Source organism: Carassius gibelio, chromosome B4, assembly GCF_023724105.1.
Source record: "Carassius gibelio isolate Cgi1373 ecotype wild population from Czech Republic chromosome B4, carGib1.2-hapl.c, whole genome shotgun sequence".
Lineage (NCBI taxonomy): Eukaryota > Metazoa > Chordata > Actinopteri > Cypriniformes > Cyprinidae > Carassius > Carassius gibelio.
The window spans coordinates 20,346,178-20,368,159 of record NC_068399.1 but is presented as its reverse complement, the minus strand read 5'-3'; the positions used below and the strand labels follow the sequence as shown (position 1 = coordinate 20,368,159).

General features: G+C 36.9%; 1 protein-coding gene across 2 annotated transcripts; it reads right to left on the bottom strand.

The window, feature by feature from the left end:
• Positions 1–3,273: 3,273 nt before the first annotated feature.
• LOC127956143 (serine/threonine-protein kinase B-raf) lies at positions 3,274–21,747 on the bottom strand. 2 transcript variants are annotated; one of them, XM_052553878.1, is made up of 20 exons: positions 21,484–21,747; positions 17,831–17,932; positions 17,136–17,399; positions 15,737–15,840; positions 15,521–15,623; positions 15,138–15,286; positions 14,734–14,853; positions 14,384–14,543; positions 13,688–13,727; positions 12,883–13,002; positions 11,511–11,644; positions 11,303–11,420; positions 11,134–11,218; positions 9,957–10,133; positions 9,799–9,845; positions 9,568–9,686; positions 9,367–9,498; positions 8,959–9,093; positions 6,258–6,411; positions 3,274–6,157 (listed from the first exon to the last, which is right to left on the bottom strand). In XM_052553878.1, exons 1-20 carry the CDS (start codon positions 21,649–21,651, stop codon positions 6,135–6,137), a joined length of 2,454 nt encoding a protein of 817 aa, XP_052409838.1. In that variant the 5' UTR covers positions 21,652–21,747; the 3' UTR covers positions 3,274–6,134. The 2 variants fall into 2 exon arrangements, with proteins under 2 accessions (XP_052409838.1, XP_052409839.1); XM_052553879.1 differs by lacking the exon at positions 12,883–13,002.
• Between the last annotated feature and the right edge of the window lie 235 nt (positions 21,748–21,982).

Sequence of the window (21,982 nt, the reverse complement as noted above, 5' to 3'; positions counted from 1 at the left end):
AACTTAAAATAAAACATCACATAATGTAAATAAATTGTCACAGAATAAGAATATGTGAATAACTCAATTTTGACAAAAATGTCAGATAGAACCTTATAAATCCAAGGGGACGATTTGTGCTTGCATTTTTCATTCCATGAACAGAAGTGTTATGACTTTGGAACAACATGTGCATAAATAAGTGATGACAGAGTCTCCAAGGTTGAAGTGAATCAGATGCGTTGTTCTTTTGTAATTGATGACTGTTTACTTGTCTTCAGTAAGCTTGTTTTTTACTTAGGCTAGTATTATATTGTTTGTGTGATATTGAAGTTGGTAACAAGAATTATGAAATTTAAGTGCATCAAAAATTTAAAGCTTTTTATATTTAAATATATATACTGTATATACATATATATATATATATATATATATATATATATATATATATATATATTTATTGTGATGGGGGGGGCCCTGCAATAACGCATTGCCCAAGGTCTTAATGCAGCCCTGCATGGATGAACACCATTTTTGAGTCACTTGAATGAATGGTGCAAACTCAGTTTTTTTTTCTTAAAATATCTCATTTACATTTTTATATATATATATATATATATATATATATATATATATATATATATATTTTTTTTTTTTTTTTTTTTTTTTTTTTTTTTACAGTGCTTCAGAATAAAATTAATTTATGAAATATGCTTAAAGAAACTGCCCTTCCTCTCCTTTTAGGATAAGTTAAAATAGGAGTAAGCAGTGACCTTGGATTTTTTGGAAATTATTTAAATTATAAAAATTCTCTCATTATGATTTCCACTGCGTTTTTATGCATTTAGTTGAACAACATATTCAAAAAGAGAATATGAGATGAAGAACAAATAACATCAATAATAATGTAAAATTAACACACAATAGATAGACAATTTACAATATGTTTAAGAGTTTGTATTATTAATATTTACATCTCACGATTTGCTCAAGTAGTCTTCGACCGGAAGTTAGGGCAGAGCTTGGAGCACGTGGTAAGTTGTTATTAAAAATGTCAACATTAATTGGTGAATGGTTTATTTCCCGATTTGAATAAACATTAGCTGGTAACTAGTAATTTTTAATATATATTAAAAAATTATATTGTCCACAACTGGAGTATCCCACGGGATTCAACAATGCTCATCTCAATTTAATCAACTCATTCTTAGCTTGAGCCTTATAGCAGAACTAGAAAGGTGTGTTTATGAGCTTTTACAGGGATAGACGCTGATATAAGTTGAATCATAGTGGTATATATATATTAAGTAAGGTGTTATGGCACAAGTGATAAAAGTATTATTCTAATCAGTTTATAAAATCATATTCACACCAAAACAAATATGCAATTAACATTAATTGACAAATTAATTAATTTGAGATTTTTAACAGAATTATTTTTCACAACGGAGAAAAAGTTTATGAAAATCAATCAATCCCCCCTCTCTGAAAGCATAATTTAGATAGTAGTTTCTTTGTATGTGAAATATCACAATGCAAATAATATTAAAAAAAAAATATTACAGTAACTTCAGTGTCCTATAAACATTTTGTTTAAGCTCTACAGGCATGTGGTGGGTTAAATTGGCAGATCAGGTGACCTACCTCTTCTGCAAGTGGGAGGAGCCATTGAATTCTCAGTATTGAGTAGCATTTTATAACATGAAACTCTAATTATTCCTTATAACCATAAAACAAGTATCCACCCATCTGACTCTTTTCCAGTCCTGACTGTGCCACAGATTCAACATATAAAAAGATGAGCTTCTGGGTTTCAAAATGCAGTCTGTTTTTAGTAAATGTCAAGATTAATGCAAGTATCTGGCGAGTACAGCCTAACTGAGACCGTAGAAACACTTTCTAGGGCACTGGAATGTGTGCTGCAGTAAAAGTTTAAGAAAAGCTTTCAGATGGAACAATACGCGTCTTGAAGGGTTATAAAATCACACTCTGGAAACATTCCCTCAGTCTTTTTGTGTTTGTACACCATTTCTCAGTCCTGCTGTCAGGTTACTGCCCTCTTTAAAAGCATCTGGATGACTTCCACAAGGCTAAAATTCTGTTGCACATGCAGTGCAGAAACATATTGTCTACATAAAAGGCAGATATCTGAGAGAGTTGTCTGATATTGAGAGATTACGTTGCTGTACAAATCTGGGCATATAATAGATTTCTCCTGAGTGGAAGGAGGTCAGAGGGCAGGTGTACATTGTCCACAGGCTGGGGGTAAACCGACGGGTCAGCCCATCGGCCAACCTTAAGCGCAGGTTGCAGCTCGAGCACACTATGTGGTTTGGGCAACAGGATTGCGAGGCAGTCTTCTTGGGTTGATTTGAAGAGGAATTATTTTTTGAGGTCGGAGGCAGGGCCAAAGTAGGTCTTTTGATGGCACTTCGTTCTCCGAGCCTGTCCAGGGATCTTCTCAACTGTTGCTGTGCACCTTGTACCCCAGCCAGCTCCCGCTGATACTGCACATCCAGCGCATGCAGGGTCCTTTCAAGCTGCAGGATCTGACGCCTCTGAGCGTTACCCAGGGATCGCTCTAAGATTGACATGAAATATTAACAAAAGGGTTGGCATAAACTTGCCCTTATTGCAAATTGAAAATCTGAGTAATTTTTATTTTATACCTCGTTCATTGTGTCTTTTCCTTATTGGCAGAGAGATGAAACTGGACATGGCACACTCGTCTGGAAGAGATGAAAATAGCAGGATCCAGTGACAAATACTGAAAAGTTGAGAGCTCACACTAGATGACCCACACACACTAATATGGAAATGTTGGAAAATTAACAAGAAAATAATAAATTAATGCATTTACTCACCCGTGGATGTTGCAAGAAGCATTTACTGTCAAGAAGCATCCAAATATAATATCCCACCAAGACACAAACCTTTCCTGTCTTTTTTCAATCTAAAAAAAAAGGCTTCTGAAAGTGAGAAAGTCTGTTAGGTAACCTAACTTTTATAAAGCGACAGCATCTCTTCTGAAGGATCGAAACAAAGGATTTGGAGGGGCCAAGTAAGAAAAGAGTGGGCAGAACTAGTGAGAGAAAGGCAACTCCTCTTCAACTCTACAAAATAACACAGAAAATAAAAGTAAAAAAAAAAAAACAAAGCCAAAAAAAAAAAAGCTAGTATAATCAAAAATATAGCTTAAAATTCTGTGGTAACTGTGACAGCCTTTTTTAAAGCAAACTGTGCTTCACACTGAATTTCTAATAAAATGACAATAAAAGCACAAAAAACATTAGCCAGTTTTCATGCACTTCTTTAATATATCAGTTTTTCATATTCACAACAAATACATTAAGCTCTTTTCCTTTAATATAATACAGTCTTAAATATTTTTACACAGAAATATTTTCTCAGAATTTCATCTATCAAAATGTCTTTTCTTAACCTTTATTTCTTAAGTTGAAACATTTGAAGTCATTTCATTGTTTTTATCTCCATGCCTTCTAGCAAACGGACAGTACTTCATTTGTACAGCTATTTACAGATGAAAAGAGTCTCCCAAACATTTGTATAATAGTTCTGACTTGAATTAGCGGTGTGGGGGGGGGGGGGGTTTAAAGTGCAGGCAAGACAACAGAAAGGAATGTGATACAGATAATTTTGGTGAAGGCTTTAAAAAGCAACTAAAATGGGGGTTTGGGTAGTTAAAGTAAAATGGCTATAAAGGATCTAAATATATATATATGTTTATCTCCAAGTTGTAATTAAGCAGGTCCCCAAGTATTCCAGTCAAGAAGGATCAATCCTTCACAAGTCAGACATCTTCAATAACATTCCCATAGAAAATAAATACAGCATTCTTAAAATACACCTCTACCGTCTCCATACGTTAGGTTTGTCAGCTTAATCTGGTAACAAGTTCATTCAAACGTCTCGTCAAAAACAATACATGTGAAAACAGTGACCACCGTCACATCCCAAAGGATCCCTGGAGCTCCTCTCTCCTTAATGGCAAGTTTAAGTGGCAGAACCAATTCACAGAGCATCGTCCTTATAAAAATAACCCAAAAAAGAGGACCAAAATAAATAATTGAATCCATCTCAACAGAAGCAAGAAGATGGGGCGCATGTCCTCTCTTTTGTAACAGAGCATGAGTGGCGAACCAAGCGCACAGCCTCAGTTATCTGTGCAACATCAAGCATTTTGTGGAGCCGGAAGCAACAATGCGTAATTTCCTACGAGAAAAAAAGAAGGCGGAGCCACTTAATTCACTATGTAGAGACCAAAATAACGAAAAGCATCCTTACAAGGGCACTTCCACTGTCCACAATGTCTAGGTGAACTTCAGGGCTACACAGTGCTAGTGTCACTACAGCCCAAAGCTATGCTAGAGGGTTGATGCAGTAGTCTTTGGACCAAATTGAAACAAAGAGTCGTCACTTTGTCGCCTGTTCGAGTCATATGGCGAATCGATTTGGTCGAAGATCCAGATAACCGTTCCCCGTGAAGGTGGACGCAGATGGCGTTAGGAGGATGGATTAAGCTTTGGTTTTTAGTGTCCCATGGCCCTGCCTGCTTTTGAAATCAATTTTCATTCATTTTGCAATCCGTTAACCATGCTTTAACCTCTTCATATGACAAAATATATTAAGTCTTTAAAAAGGCAAATTTGCTTATCTGCATCGTGTATACAAAGTGCACAGACACACTGTGTAATGTTCATTTTAACAAATCACAGAATGAGTGAGAGAAACTATACATGTGTGTATAACAACACCGAACAAAAAGTAATACAATTAAAGCAATATAAATAAATGTAACTTTGCAGGCCTGCCTGTCTAAAACACGAAAAACGTAAACTTAAAAAAAAAGCTATGACCCGTGAACAAATATATCGGAATGAATCCAGCGGTGCAAGGTCCAAATAAAATGTAAAAAAAATTCTGTTAACCGTTATGGCCTCAAATGAATTTTTTAAGCTTAAAGTTGTAGTGAAAAGTACAGAAATACATCTGAAATACACCCACATTGTTACTCTATAGCAAGGCTTCGTGTTTGCTTTATACAGTGGGTTTTTCTACAAGAAACTTTAAATAATATAACCTTTGACTTGTTCAGAAACATAACGTCAGCTACTATAAAGAGGCGAAACTGAATCAAACTAAATCACATTCTTTAGAAGCATGGAAACCCATTTGATTTTGCCCACCTCGGACATATCTGATGGTATTTGTGCCGATCCAAGAGAGGCAAAAAACATTTCCCCAGGCTTCTCTGCGTGGGACATGTGAAATGCAAAATAAATTAATTAAAAAAATACTAGTTTGCCTTGACAAAGAACTAAAAGCAAAAAAACCTACAGAATATATATGTATATTAAAAAAAGAAAAAAAAGAGGTCTTTCGATGGTTGCTTCATTTACCACTGTTCAAAAACTATATCTGTAACTGAAAAAGGGTCTGTTTATCTACAACATATGACCCTTGAGGGGGAAAAAATGCTGAAGACCAAAGAAATCTGTGTTATTAGTAACTCCAGCCACAGGCGAAATCTCGTAACAAACTCATTGCAAGAGAAAAAACGTTTCTAAATATCGTTCAAGTTATCTCCTGACATTCAGCACCTTTCCATGACTGCGACTTGACGTCCTCTCTTTATGCCAATTTTCCCATCATTCCATGCCACTGGGCCCTGTTTTCTGATTGGCCAGTGCTGTGTGTTGTTCCACTCCAGGGGTGGAGCAAAGGCGGGGCTTGTGCTCCCAATATCATTCATCCCATACCCATTTATCTTCCTTATTGGGGAAAGGTTTTCATCCCCTGCCAAAATCTGTTAGGGTTTGTTTGCCTTTTTCTTTCCAGTGAGCAGCTGTTGGTTTCTCACATCAGTCGTTTTTGTTGTACGCTGCATTGTGTGTATAATCTCACATATTGTCCTATGTGATGTTTATGAGATTTTTGCAAAATCAGCAATGACACCCTGCAGAGATCATTTTATTTTAAAGCAATTCCATTGAGGCCGTAGCTCTTCGGGTAAAGAGGAAGAAAAACAGCACATTCTTTGAAAACTAGTCCTTTTCTGTGTTATGGATGAACCCACCGTAGGAACACAAGACGTCGTAAAAACTGACAAGGGATGGAGTTTTGGACTTGCAGCACTATTTAAACGCTGAGAATTCACCTAAAAGGGGTTACAATGGAACAGATGTGTGTCAGTTTCTTACTAATTTAAGCATTACAAGTGGAAAAACACACAACATTGTTTGTGCACGTGAACTTGCCATAGCCACCACCCTGGATGGGCGTCTTGGGGGAAGCACAGGCGTACAGGCTGAAGTCCTCTGTCTGGAATCCAGCGCGGTTTAGGGATGGTTCAGAAGCGCTGCGGTGGATCTTAGGCAAAGAGCGTGCCAATAACTCAATAGAGGCCAGGATCTGCCATAAATAAATAATACATATTAAAATACAAATCATGAGAGCACGTGTGAACCATTAAATACAAATATGAAAAAGAAATTGTAGTAAAAATAGTATTATTGCACTTTATTTAGTTGATTGGTAAAATAATACAAATATTATATAAAGTGTGATAATGCTATTATATAGAGTTGGGGTACTCGAACTTGGACTCGGACTCGAGTCCAATTTTGAATGAACTCGGACTTGTCACGCACTCGGGTGAATTTGTACTCGGACTTGACACGGACTTGAACATTTTGGACTCGGAAAATATTCCGAGTACAATCGAGTCCACGTCATGTGTAACAATAAAACCAGCATAAAATTGAAATGATAAATTAATGAATGTCTCCCCTTCTGTCATTTTACTGCACCACACCGGCAGACAGAAGTCTCCTGCTTGCAGACGAAACACACGCACCACTCACTGGATATCAATGTGGATTAGTGATGGGAAGTTCGATTCTTTTCCGCGAACCGGTTCTTTCGGACGGTTTGATTCAATAAACCGGTTGAAAATAAAACAGTTCACCGGATACATAATCCATTGCGATGTATTTGTTATTAAATTAACTTACGTTTCGTCAGATTGCCCTTCATTCAAGCCCTCGGTTTACCCGCACTCATTACATTAGCACAAAATCAGTTCAGAATCAATCACCAAAAGAATCAGTTCGGTTCAGACGCGCTGTGAGTCATTCGGCTTCATGCTGAATCACGAATGCGCAGTATCATCAGCTCCTCGGTTCTCGAATCGGACGCGTCCGAAAGAAACGGTTTTCGGTTCAGTTTACTGATGATCTGAAAACTGATACAACCGGTTCTTGACTCGAGAACGAGAATCGCTCAAAACCCGGGTAGGAAAATCTGACAGGGTAGGATAAAATGTCAGGACACCGGCACATGCTGCATTTCAGTATCATCAGCTGCTCTACTCCTGTTCAAACTCAGTTTGTGAATCTGTCATCATTAACTATAAATACAGTACAGATATTTCATAAATCATCCCTTATTCATATTAAACATGGAGTCTTTAGAGTCTTAATTATTGTCCAACTTCCCTGAAAACCCCTTTGGCCCATACATAATCTACAATATACAGATTAGAAACATGTAGCCCCTATCTTAAAAAAAAAACAAAAAAACGTATATATATATATATATTTTTTTATATAGTTTTATCACACTTTCCGATGATTAACAAAATACTTGAAAAATTACACGCATGCGCATTATCATCAGTCCATCGGTTCTCAAAACGGACGCCTCCGAAAGAAACGGTTTTCAGTTCAGTGTACTGGTGATCCGAAAACCGATGCAACCGACTACCAAAGACAGCAGCAGCAACCAACAGATGCTACACAGCTCAGCATTGCAGGATTTGCAAGACCAGAACTGACCAAACAAGCAATGCAACTTTATGATGCAAGTTCTCCAAGACTACAAGAAATTCATAATGTCATCATTAAGGATCTCCTCATTGGCTGCACTTTACCTCTGTCAAATGTGGGGGAGAGGCATTAAATAACTGAAATGTCATATTTAACTGGAGGACAATATAGTGTGATACAATAATAAAATAGGTTCATTTGTATTTTCATGCACTTGTAATACAATAAAACCTTTGAAAACTTTTTTCATAGGAAACTAGTTCTGTTGACATAAAATAAAAATGTTCAATGGCAATGACTAGATGTAACAGTGGTATTTTTTTTTATTACATTTTTATATTGCCATTGGTTTAATGGGTTGAAAGGTTAAAATATTAATAGAATGTAAAAATGTACAATTCCAATTTATAATCTTTTTTAATTTAATTACTTTCTGGACTCGGGCGGACTCGACTCGGACTCGGCCTTTAAGAACTCGGACTTGAGTCCAACTCGGCCCCTTTTGGACTCGGACTCGGACTTGGACTCGAAGTTTGTGGACTTGGTCTTGACTCGTACTCGACAAAGGTGGACTCGGACCCAACTCTACTATTATATTTAAAAAAAAATATATATATTATATATTACACTTTAAAAAAATACACGGCTTAGATTTACATTTTAATTTTTTTGTTCATATGAATTTACAAATCTAAAATCAAAGGCTTTTATTTTGGCGGGTAGCTGGCAAGTAGGTATACACACTGGCTGTGTGCACTGCTGAGTGAAGCACGTCAGTGAATGAATAAAACGTTACGGTCTTGCGTTTTCTGTTAAACTGGCAATGCGTAGCCTAGATATATTATATAAAGTATTACATTTAGTCGATATAATACAGTGATTTGTGCATTAACAGCTGTCAATGTGCACAAATGAGCCGTCTGAACGTAAATATTTGCACGCTGCTTATGAGCACCCTTGTATATTATATATTTTAATTACATATAATATGAGCTTTTTTATTTATCCAATGGACAGAGCGCAATAGAGTAAGCGAGAAGAGTCAACACACCTTGACATAAATCTGCAAGCCCTTGACAGATGGCAACCAAATTGAAGAAAGCAGAATAATGACAGGTGTTCACAATATTACCTGAGGGAAAAGAGGTCTCTCCTCTCGCTTTTTCTTCAGACAATCTGCCATAAGTCTCTTCATGGCCTTGGGGCAATTACTGCGCACTTTGCTCAGGTCAGGAGACAGGTAACCCCGGCCAACCATGAAGATAATCTTGATGAGAAGAGAGATGCACATTCATTTCTGCAATTTTCAGACACTAGCAGAAATTTCACAGGGTAAAGACTAGATTTACGTCATGTACATCCTCTTACTAGTTCTTTAACATTCAAAATTGAATTGAAGAAAAAGAAAAAAAAAAGAAGCATAAATAGTATTCATGCTTATGTAATAAAAAATGATTATATATTTAAATAAATTAAAAATAAATAATTCCACCTAGTCATCATATGAACTGCTTTGAAGGGAAAGTGCTAAGAGGTTCACCTGGTCTCTGTTGTTGATGTTAGAGTAAGGCAGAGCCCCTGACATGAGCTCATAGAGCACAATGCCAAACGCGTAGACATCCGACTGGAAACTGTATGGGTTTTTATCCTGCAGTCTGATCACCTCTGGAGCCTGAAGCAGAACAGATGTCAGTACAGAACAAACACTTCTGACATAGTTAACACATGCCCCTCCACTCACCATCCACAAGATCGAGCCAGAAAGCTGCTCAAACTGATGCGAGCCACTCCAGCGGGATTTCACTGTAGCCAGACCGAAATCACCAATCTTTACTGTTAGGTCCTCATGAAGAAATATATCTAGGGAGGGGGTGTTAAGGCTAAGAGCATGTAGACGCACACATATATCTACCAATTGTGACCTGAAAAAATGGATTTTATATTTCTATAATACATATTTTTCAAAGGATACTGTTACTCTTCAGATCTCTATGGATGATGGACTTGGCATGGAGATAGCTGTGGATAAAATGATGTAAAGGGTTCAATACGTGCATCATAACCTGAGCAGTTGAGTATCAGCAGGTTTCAAAAATGAGATTGATCTAAAAACATTCGAGTGTCACTTACTCCATGCCCTGAGCCGTCTGCCGGGCAATGTCAATCAGCTTGATCATCTCAAACTTGGTCTCGATGATGTGCAGGTGGTGGTAGAGACTCGAGCCTTCACACCACTGTGTAACAATAGCCAGCTGGGGTTTGGTGGTGTAGCCCATGAAGAGCAGGATGTTCACATGGCGGGTTTTCCTGCGGGAGATAAAGAATTTCCAATATGCTTTGACAGAACAAGGTTTCGGTAGCACATCATTTAATAAAATGTGAGACTAACATTTAAATGACAATGTTTACAAATAATGAGTTAAATGAAGATTTTTTTTTTAAGTTTAAAAATTAATTCTGCTACTTAAACCAGGTATTTTATGAATGATCAATATCATTCAATAATACATTTTTCTTTATAAAAATGAATAATTATGTTACAATATTGCCTTTTTAAAGTTCCACCGCTCAATTCCCAAAAGAATGAGACGACACTAATGATAGAAAAGTCAATAGTCAGTGCTTAACTGACTATAGGAAGTGCTTAACTCTTATGTTAAGTCAATTTTAGAGAATCTCAGTCAAATAAATATTGAGATTTTATTTTGTTATTTTATATTTAAGTGTGTTCATTTAAATGTTTATATTTAATAAAATGAATTAAATTTAAGAATATTTTTTGCAACCATTACCAACAATAGGTATAGTTTAAACCCATTATGGTAATTTTCTTCTAATAAAAATGTAATAAAAAGTAAATACAAATTTATAACACAATGAGGTTTAATTATTTTAGATCACATTACATTTAATTAAATTGTTTAATTTAGTTACATTTTTTGCAAGCCTGTTACCAACAATTGGGATAGCTTAAATTATTATTTTAAGGATTTTCTTTTAATAAAAATAGAAAAAAATAAACAATGAAGTCAAATTAAATATTATGAGATTTATTTATATATTTTATAGATTTATTTAATTTTACACTTAAATGTAATTATTTAATTTAATTGAATTAAATCTTTGCAACCCTGTTACCAATAGTTGAGATAGTTTAAAACCCTTTTATATTATTTCCTTCTAATAAAAATTACATAGAAAAAATATATATTTTGAGGGAAAACTATATAGGTTAACCACTACCTAAAACCTAATCTGGACAGACACAATCCCGGTTTCAAAATGGGGAGTAATTTTGAGTTCTTACCTGAGGACCCCCACTTCATTCTTAAAGGCCTGCAGCTGCTGTGGAGTGGGAGCTGTGACATTCAACATCTTTACTGCCACATCACCTGAGGAAGAGGAAGACACACATTTAGCCTTTCCTGTACATTCCTTCATCATCTTTAGACCAAAACTGTTCTCAGAGGACCTACCATGCCACTTCCCCTTGTAGACTGTTCCAAAAGAGCCCGATCCTATCCGCTGTCCCAGGGTGATCTGACCTTCTGGGATCTCCCAATCATCGCTTGAGTCCCGTCGACCCAGGGTTTTCTAAATATTAGACAAAATAAATGTCAAAAACCATCTCGGATGACCTTTAAACTGGACTAGATGTGTCAAGTTAGGTCAAGAAATCTTCACCATTTTATTGCGGTCCTCAGAGGAAGACGATGGCTTCCGCTCTCTCGGTTGGCAGGGTGATTTGGACACCTTCACATTGGGCAGGGAACCAGGCAGGGAGGCAGGAGGTGTGGCCGACAGGCCTGTTGTGGTGCCTGGCATTACGAGAGGTCGAGAAACAAGTAAAGTTACTTTAACTGGAAATATGGGAGCCAAAGAAGAGAGAGAGTAAGAGGGGAAGGAGACAGAAGGAAAGGAATAAAATCCTAGAGTCACATGGGGGAGAAAGAGAGGAAAGGATCACGTCACAGCCCATGCAGTGTGAAATAAGGGGCTGTAAGCAATATATGCCTTATCTGAAGTATATCTCTTTCCCAATGGAAAACCAGAAAGTATCCCCAAAAATGTGTCACATAGATCTGTACACAAAAGTAATGCAATTAGGTATTAAAACAAACAATTCTGGCAGGTACCAGTGTTCTTATTGGTAACTAAAACTAATATTAAAATAAAATAAAAAATCTTAAACTTAAATAAAAAAAGAGAAAATAAAAAGAATTTTAGTTATGTTGCCCTATTAATTAAAATATTAAAACTAAAATTACTCAATTACTTAATTACTTAATTTTTTTAAAAAGCTAATTAGAAATATACATTTAATATAAGCATATATAATTACTAAAGCTTAAATGAAAACAAATACAGAAAACTATGAAAATAAAACCTAATTCCAAATATTAATAAATACTATGTAAAATAACACTGTATGGTACAATAAGCCAATAATTGTTTTTACGTTATGGTCAATAACGAATACTAAAATTCAATACTATTTTTTCTAAAAAAAATTGATAAAAAACCTAAATTCTAAATGCTAAATAAAAAAAAATGTAATTCAATCAAGTAAATTCAGGCATCACGACAGTTTACAGTATAAAAAAATACATATATTATTGTACTGTACTGGATATTCATTTTTAGACTTTTTTATTTTGTGAGAACTGCGTTTTAAGATTACACTTAACTTATTATTTGTGTTTCTAAATAATAACCAAGTGTTGGATTATGGCGCATATGATCTAAATAAAATATACATTATAAATTTAAGAATGACCAATGTATTATTATTTAAAAGGGGGGCTGTACTTCTGAGTGACACATGACATTCTTTGCTTTACTAAATGAGTCAAGTGTGTTGAGTTGAGGAAAAGTGAGTGCAGCCCATCAAACATCAGTAAAAGCGTTTGTGCGAGAGAAGTGGCAGAGAAAGTGAGAATTTAAAGGAGGAGGAGTGAAATTGAAAACACAGAAGGTGGAAGACGAACACAGACAGACAGACGAGCAAAAGACAAGACAAGGTGTGGGACACAGCCACGCACGAAGGCCTATCTACCTCTGAACACTGGCTCAGGCTCAAAATCAAAGACAATGTCATTGGGGTGGGAGGACAGAAGGGGGCTTGAGGTCCGTGTTCGGTTCTTCCTCAAGCAGCGGGCTGGGTGTTGCGAGGGGGCTGCAGTGGGGAGAGAGACAGACACGGGATCACTGGCCCCTGAAGCTCAGGTGCACTTCCTGTCACCCACTACCAAAATCCTGTGTCTACTCTCAGAGGTTGTTTAGAGAAGATAAAGTGAATTACAGGTGACAGAGAGCCAGCTTTTCATTATTTTTCTATACAGTCTGTCCTGAAAGGGACAGTTCACCCTAATATGAGAATTCTGTTATCAATTACTCGCCCTTTGTTTTAAGGAAAAGAACAGCTCGAACATTCTTCTAAACATCTTCTTTTACCTTCCACAGAAAAAAAAAAAAAGAGTCTGATGTCGTTCCAAACCTGTATGACTGAGTAAATGATGACCGAATGAACACTTTTGGGTGAACTGTCTCTTTAAACTTAGTTCTGGGACATGTTTTGAAGCAGGAAGGACAGGGGCTGGTTTTGAGAACACAGATAAGGAATTAGTAGTTTACAGCAGGCCACTGGTGATAATGAAAAGGGCTGAAGCAATTCGCAGGCAGGGGAGAGAAAAGTCCTGTTTGTCAACTTTTACTAGTGAAATTTACTAGAGTGAAATGGATCAGCTATCATAAACTTCTAAGACCAATGACACAGAGATGGCACAGAGACATGGGATGATGTAAAGCCATTTGAACTCAGTGTGTCTTAGTGCATGTTTTCTGTTTCGGACAACACTTACCTCCATCCGACCTCGGTAAGCCTTGATCACGGATCAAATCCTGTACAGAAATAACTCCGATTAGCAGGGACTTGGGGAGACCAGGGCAATTGTAACATTTTGCAGTCCCTCCAGGATTTTGTGATTCTGCAATCGCTGAATTTATCGATTTACTAAAGCTACATTGGACAAAAGAACTGAGAGCAGAACGAATCTGCGCTACTCGTTTTGGCTATGCAGCGCCAGAGCTTCAGTGAAGAAAGCAGTCAAATTTGCAGCAGAATCAATAACATCTCTGAAATGCTGCAAATTTTGAGAAAAAGCCGCAGCAAAATCAATCAATTTAGGCTGTAAAAAAATCGGGAAAAAAAAGTTGCGCAAAATCCTGAAGGGACTGATTTTACTTAATACAAATATACCCTACATTTTTTGGGGTGGGCTATAAAACTTCTATATTAATAGGCTTAAAATAAAAAAAAAGGTTTTATGGTTGAGGGCACTTAATGTAAACACATTTAATAATAAATAATATTGATTTAAATAAAATAAAAGAACACTTCATCAATTTTAATATCTATTATTATTACTGGATGCTAATTTTTCAGATTCAGGAAGTGCAAAGGAAAGACATTTTTAAGTAGGACCTACAACATTAAAATGGATTAAATACTTTTGACTAAAATATATTGGTTAGCTGTGCGACAGTCCAGTTCTCACATCAATGTTGACCGGCTCGATGGTGTTGATATGGACGTTAGGGGCTGAGGAAGAGCGGTCCCTCTGGCCAAACTGGTTGCGGTGGTCATCCTCTCCAGGTCTGAAGGACTGTGGGATAGGGATGGATTTGGACGGGGACACAGAAGGATGGCACAGAGACCTGGAGAAAATAGAGACAGAAGACTACAATGTAATTATGCACAATACACGATGAAAAGCTACCTACACACTACATTTTATACTTAATGTGACCCTTAATGTGACAGTTTCTCAATTAAAAAGATACATAGCAGATACATTATACATACACAAGAAGTTTGGGGTCTGCAAGCGTTTTTTTGTTTTCTTACCCAGTGGACTCGGATGGAGGGATGGATGGACACATCTCTGACATGGGTGTCGTGCCCTCTGATGACACCTCCTCCTGGGTCATGGGGTGGTGCACCAGAAATTTTGATGCCAACAATAAACTTAAAAAAAAAAAAAAAAAAAAAAAAAAAAAAAAAAAAAAGATAACCTCAGTACAAATAATAATGCAGACCCAAAGCACATTGGACTATTTCCAACTGGACAAACTATAGACAACATATGTAAACTATTTCAAATATGGTGAATACTAATATGTAAGAAATAAGCATTATTTTATTATTTTATTTTACATACGCATGTTTTATTTTATTGTGCATTATGCATGGAGCAAATTTCACCCTTTTATGCATAATACAGAAGTGGAAAATCTCCCATGAACACTCACTCCAGCTGATCGTAGTTGACACACATGAGCGGGACCTCTGTGCTGCAGCGCTGGTGGAACTTGTAGCCGCACGTCTGGCAGCGGAAGCCTTGAAACAGCAGCTTCCGGCAAAAGTCACAGAAGGCCAGCGTGAAGAAGGTCTTTCGCACCTGTCCAGTCACCAAATAACACTTTCAGTCATTACAAAGAATCTGAATGCTTCCAAAAAACTATATATTTTATGTTCAAGGTGGATGAGAAAGAGCTCAACATGTCTTCAATGTGTCTAGGTGAATTTAAGAAGAGTAAAATCAAGAATAGAAATGACCACATTAACTGACGGTTCCTTTTTGTTATTTCAGATCGAATTTAAGCCAGTTTGTGGTCAGTTTCCTCATACTCACAAAATTATGGGTCGTCAGTGGCACATTCTCTAAAACCTCAACGTGAAGCTCCTCCCCTGTCAACCAGGAAATGTCTGTGTCCCAGCCAATAGGCTTCTTCTCCCTAATGTGGGCGGGACAGCCATTAAAAATGAAGTACTGCTCACAGTGTGACATAGCTTTGGCTTGTTTTTGCAGTAATGATGGTAATGTGTGCATTCAGAATACAGTTCTTACCCATCCTGGACCCTGTAAACTGCACAGCATTCTGGGATCAGGCCTCGCATCATCAGAGCCTTCTTTAAGGAGTCTCTCACTGTCATCCCACAACGAGCTGGAACCTGAAACACACACGTAAACCACTTACTCGAGTCACTTTCATCTCTTACAGTGAGACTGTGGTTGTGTCGGGGTGTGTTTGATTTCTTGGATCCGAGTCATTCTGTCGCTTCTCTTTGCTAAACCAACAGAGACAAGCTGAGCACATCATCAAAATAAAGGGGGTCACCTACATTTGCTAATTTCCCACGGAGTCCCGCCACTCTACTATCTGGTTGGAGTGGATGTTCCTTCCAGAAGCCCTTCCTTTCTAAACCCCGGCTATAACCTTACTGTGAAACAAGGTCGAAATATCCTCCCATCTTGTCATTACTGACATACACCACCTTTTTATTTTTTTTCATCAGAGCCCTTACCTTATGCTTTGCCATCAGGTCAGTATCATATTAGTAGTATGCAGCATTTACATTATAGCATTTAGTCATCTTTTATTTTGGATTTTCAGTTTTCAATTGAATTTTGTTACATGCTTGTCATTTTATTAGTTTAAGATTTTTTAAGTACAATTAATTTTTGCATATATTTTGCTAGTATTATTTACACACTATTATTGTAATTAGTTATATTTTTTTAATTAGCTTTTATTTTTATATTTTCAGTTTTCATTTTAATTTGAGTTCCGTCATGCTTTTCTCATGATTATTAGTTTTTTTAAGAGTGCTATAGCTTTTGCTCATGTTCATATTATATTAGTATTATTTAAATACTATAATAGTATTTACTAATATTTAGATTTAGCTTTTATTTTTTTATTTCTAATTTTCCTTTTAATTTTAGTTTTGCCATATGCTTTTGTCATTATTTTAAGTTTTTTAAGCTCTTTATTGTTTTCATTTATTTTACATTAGATTAGTATTATTTCAATTGTATTTAGAAATATTTTGAATTGGGTTTTTATATAGCTTTTTAAATATATTTTTTATATTATATCTGCTTTAGTTTTAGTTAACAAAAACAACACTTCATTAGACATCATTTTAGTCAAAAACTACTAAATTATTTATCTGTACATCACATAAAGCTAGCGTATAACTTCAGAGATCTTGTTATATAGTTGCATGGACTGTTTTGCATCCTACTTTTTAGTTTTGTATAGCAGAGAGAAGCCTGGAAATTCTGCAGAATAACTCCTTTTTTATTCTCTTAAGTTCTTGCAAGGACTGTAACACATTATCTATTGTAATGTAAATAATTACTTACATCACACAAATTATTAGAATTATTTCATATTATATTATTAATTATCTACATATAAAAGTGAAACAGTACCAAACAACAAGCAACAACAACAACCTACCACTGTCCTCTGTTTGTTGGGCAGGAAAACCCTTACGATGGGTTTTTGGGGCGAGCGGGGATTTCCTCGTGTCACATCTGTGGGGGTCTGCAGGACAGCCAAGGTGTTTGGGGCAGCGGGAGCATTCTGGACGCCCGGGCCCTTCACATCCAGCAGGGGGGGTGTGGGCGAGGAGCAGAACTCTGTTCCGTTCCCAATGGCCTCCAAAAGCTGCTGTTCCCGCTGCTGTAATGCATCCAGCTTACTAGTGTACTCTTCATAGGCCTGTGGCATGGAGGAAATAAATCATGAATACTTAATGAACATGTTTCACATAATTTCTCATGTTATGAACCTGTTAAGGGTGAAGATCTATTAGTTCTTTTGAATTTATTCAGTCATTTCAAACATTAGGGAAATTATTTGCTAGAATCCTTAGATAGGCAGCTGCCTAGTTGTAAAGTGATCAATGTTTTATGTAGGCAAAAACTATGAGGTACATATACTATGCCCCCATAGAATTTGACTAAAAACGCATTTTTAACTTTTAGACTAACTTGCAGTGTTTTTTGATAGTGTCTATGATGCCTTAATACCACCTACATAGGCGGCTTACTAGATATTGGAGCAAAGCCCAAAAGTTAATTGTAACTACAGATGGCGTGAAAAAGTCTGGTTACTTTATTCATGACATTCTTTATTTAAGGCCAACTCACCTCCAGGTATATAGATGGGGGGTTGTGTTCTCCTCCAAACTTATCTAAAAGGGCTTCTAGGTGCTCTTGGGTTAACTTAATCATCTGTTTGATGTTCCATATCTGCAAAGAAAATTAGAGTTAGCAAACCAATTTTCCCAGCTTCTTTTCCTAGCTGATTCCTAGACTGATCCGAGATCTCTGAACTTCACTATATATGAGTAAGGACCTCATGTCCCGGCTAAATCTAATAAAAAAATAAAAATAAAAAAAAAGAATTTGCTTGTATTCACTAAGCTGTAAAATCTGACACTGATGGCTGTCTCTAGCCCTGCCCACTGAAACTGTGATATAGTGATTAAATCTGAGGTGTGAAGTAAACAGACTGTGAGTATTAGCAAAGAAACCACTGCAAAATGCTTCAAGTGTTTTTTTTTTTTGTCCAGTATCAAACTTAAATTGCTGAGACAATTTTAATCCATGCATAGTAGTATTTTCCTGAAAACTGCCAACACTCTGGCACTTTCAAAACCTGACACAGCATTATTGTCTCAACCAATGGTGTGTGTGTTTGGGGGCGGGACTGTACTTTTGTCTGGCCACTGGAAAGAGGAGATCTTCAGGAAACCTTTTTTTTTTTTTGGCAATTGACCCTTCTTAGTTACTGTTGCCATGTCCGACAAAGCCATGGCGCTATCACACCACACATCATGTTCTCACACAGTGAAAATACATCACAGAGCAAAGAGGAAACAACACACTGAGAGACAAGACAAAGCAGATTACTTCTGGTCTTAGCTTCAAAATGTTGTCATTTTTTAAGAAATTGAAACAATAAGTACCGTTTTGTGGCTCTTTAATGTGTCTTTAATAGCTATAGCACGAAATAAACATGAATGAACATCAGAAGGTATCTTGTTTCAAAGGCGAAAATACAGCAGTACAGATGTTAATCTTCGTTAAATCTTCTGTCAATCAAACTTGCTGCGAAGGGTCAATAATGTTTTGTATCTAAAGCCATAAAAATTATCACATTTAACAATACGTTTTAATAAATGCCCTTTAAATGTACAGAAATCGAATATTCACAACCCTAATATTATTATTTTTAAACATTTGAGGCTATTAATCAGTAGATGATTGATCTAAAAATGTTAGAAGATTGTTGTTGAAGATTTTAACTTTAGGTCATGACTGTTGGCTACTGCAATTTGGAAAAAAAAGTACAAGCACATCCAATATTATAAACTTTTCTCTATTAATTTAAAGTACTACAAAATTACAGTATTTGCTCGAGGAAACATGCAAGCAATGCACTTGTTCCAAATAGCCAATAAACATTTTTCAATTTTGCCAAGCAATCCAAGCCAAGCATCATAAAATACTCCAGGTTCACTGGAAAATGTTCCAGCCAGGTAAACACAATCTTACAGTGCTACAAAGTTTTACAAGTAAACTTTATTGCGATCAAACAATTTTCAAGCAGACTGTCAAGAAACTTGGAATGCCTCTACGCTCCCTTGAAATTTAGTTCGGATTCAAAATTCTGCATTCCGAGAGTCAAGCTGCCACTTGATTCCTCATCAACGGTGCAGATAAACTGGCTTTAATAGACAAAAATTAGTGCAAAAAAAAGGCTAAAAGGCAAGGGACTTTCTCAGTAGACTTGCCAGTATAAACTCCTGACAGACAAAGATGCTGACAGTTTCTTAAACAGAAATTTGTTACAAGCCTTTCTTTTAAAGCAAACCCCATGTGGTAATAGACTGCGTGTTTTCAAAATGATGCAACAGAACCGAGACTCTAAAATAGCTCAATACATGTGAAATAAATGCAGCCATCTAAAACTTCTCTACGAAGAGGCCCAACAATGCATTTCTGCCATCGTTTACTCATCCTCATACCATTTCAAACCTTATGACTTACGAAATTTGGAAGAATATATATTTTCACCCTTTAAAAAAAATTACAGAAAAAAAAAGGAACTGGAATTTTACACTTGAAAAAATATGCAAACACCAAAAATTTGTGAAGCTTGTGAAGTCATACAATATCTAAAGAACAAACTGAAAACATATGAATGTTTTGTTAATGAATTAGACTGAAATAATTCCCAAGTTCAATTCGATCCTCTTATCAACCCACTGGAATATAAAACTTCTAATATGATGCGTTTGCATCTCTTCTCAGCCATAAAAGCTCCAGTGTAATTGTATCAAAACAAAAGATCATTACATTCTTCCAAATGTATCTTTATATAAGTCACACAGTTGCAGAACTACACAATGAGAAGTTTATGTTCCTTCAACATTCATGTCAGTAACGCAGCACTGTGAAGACTCACTTATGCAGAAATATTCAAGATTCTGGGTCAATGTAAAAGTTTAGGATTAGCATTGCAAACCCCATCAATAAAACTACTATCCAAGTTCATGGACTGTACAGTACAATCGTATGAAATTATGCTCCATTCATTAACAATACTGCATTTTAAATTAAATGTAATAAACTAAATATAGATGCTCTTTTAAAAAGAAGCAAGACAAGTCCTGTGTATAACTGGACAGTATAACCCTGTTTCAGCAGCCAGCAGTAAAATTAATCTAATTACCACCAAGCACTCCTACAATGATAACTTACAGCTGCTCTTTAATCCAACTAGTCTGCCAGCAAAGTAGGTACCAGTAAGCAAGTTCCTGAATAACCAGGTTTGTGATCTGTTCCATTGACCATGTAAACTTTCTTTACTTTCCAAATGAAACCTAACGAATGGATGCTCTACAGGAAAATCCATGTTAAGTCGGCAGGAGAGTTTAGAAAAATGATATATGGTTTCTAGATAGCTTGAGTGCTTGTGTGTAGAGCATCAACTAACCAGCTAGTAATAGGAGTTTATGGAACATTGTAGATGCTCCACCTGGTCAACCGGGCTCTAAAATACAGCTAAAGTCACTAACTTAAACTGAACGCTCATGCAGGGTGCAGAATGTCCTCACGAAATACCCCAGTGTGTACATGGAACAGCAAAGGCCCCCACAGCAGCAGAGGTGATTCGTGCAGACGGTCAGCTGTCAGCTTAGAAGGAAGATGCACAATGCTATAAACTCGCACGGGATCAAAAATAAATGTAGAACGTTAGCAGGGCCAAACGCACGAGCACAATGACATCACTGCAGATTTTAAATGTAAATATATATCCATTCGAACGCAGACTCGCAGCTCGCGCCAGCTGGTGACACAAAGGACATAACACAATGCACGCGAGCGGTTAAATATTCCCCGTTGCATCTGTAGTTTCCCATTAATAAATTGCATCGCAAGGTGAAATATGTAGCATGCATGCTTTGCAGCGGGGTCGGGGGGAAAAATAAAGCCAATGAAACACGAACAGGCCTTCTGATAAACATTGGCTAAGAGAACTGCAATGAGAGAATTATAAATGGCGTCATTCGGAAATGCACCTTGCGAAAATGCATAAGCGCACGATATGAGATTTGCTGTAGTATATAACGTTAAATATATATAAATGTATGTTTGTGCATCATCTCGCCCCCTGCAATGCATTGCATCCCCACAAGATCCGGATTACAAGCCGGTGTTTCCTGAACATCTCCATCCAGCCCAGTTCCGCTCAACACCCGAGCTCTCCTTCAACCCTGACTCCCCCATTGTACCTCCTCGGGGATGTCCTGTTGACATTCGTGGATCGCCGCTCCTCCGGGACAAGCGGGTTCGAGCCCCGCGCCCAGCTCGTCCAGCCCCGTGTCCCGCTCCGGATCGCGGTTCATGGTGTCTCCGTTGAAGACGGGCGGTGGGGACTCGGCGCTGCTCAACGCCGCCATTTTAAACCACGAGAAACTGAGTGGAAAATAATAGAGGAAAGAGACAGGAGGGGGAGACAGATTCACCAAACCCGTAGAGGGGTAAACGGGGATACTGGACGCCGACCAGTGCGCTAATAATAATAAAAAAGTGTACATTATATAAACGAATAAGTCAAAAGTTGTTTCAGCCACTTGGGTCATGCAACTTAAATGATCCCTTCTCATATTAATAGCCTATCAGGTTGACCATATAAAGGTAACTGTTTTATCTAATAACTCCCAAAAGCTTGATTTTAACATAAAAGCTCTGCATATAAACTCAAGATTCAAGATTTCAAGATTTTTATTC

Coding starts and splice junctions, on each gene's coding strand:
- LOC127956143 (XM_052553878.1), bottom strand. CDS start 21,651: ATGGCGGCGTTGAGCAGCGCCGAGTCCCCACCGCCCGTCTTCAACGGA. Junction 14,854..15,137: donor GTCAACTACGATCAGCTGGA/GTGAGTGTTCAT, acceptor TTTTTTTTTAAG/TTTATTGTTGGCATCAAAAT. Junction 6,158..6,257: donor CATCCAGGGTGGTGGCTATG/GCAAGTTCACGT, acceptor AACCCCTTTTAG/GTGAATTCTCAGCGTTTAAA.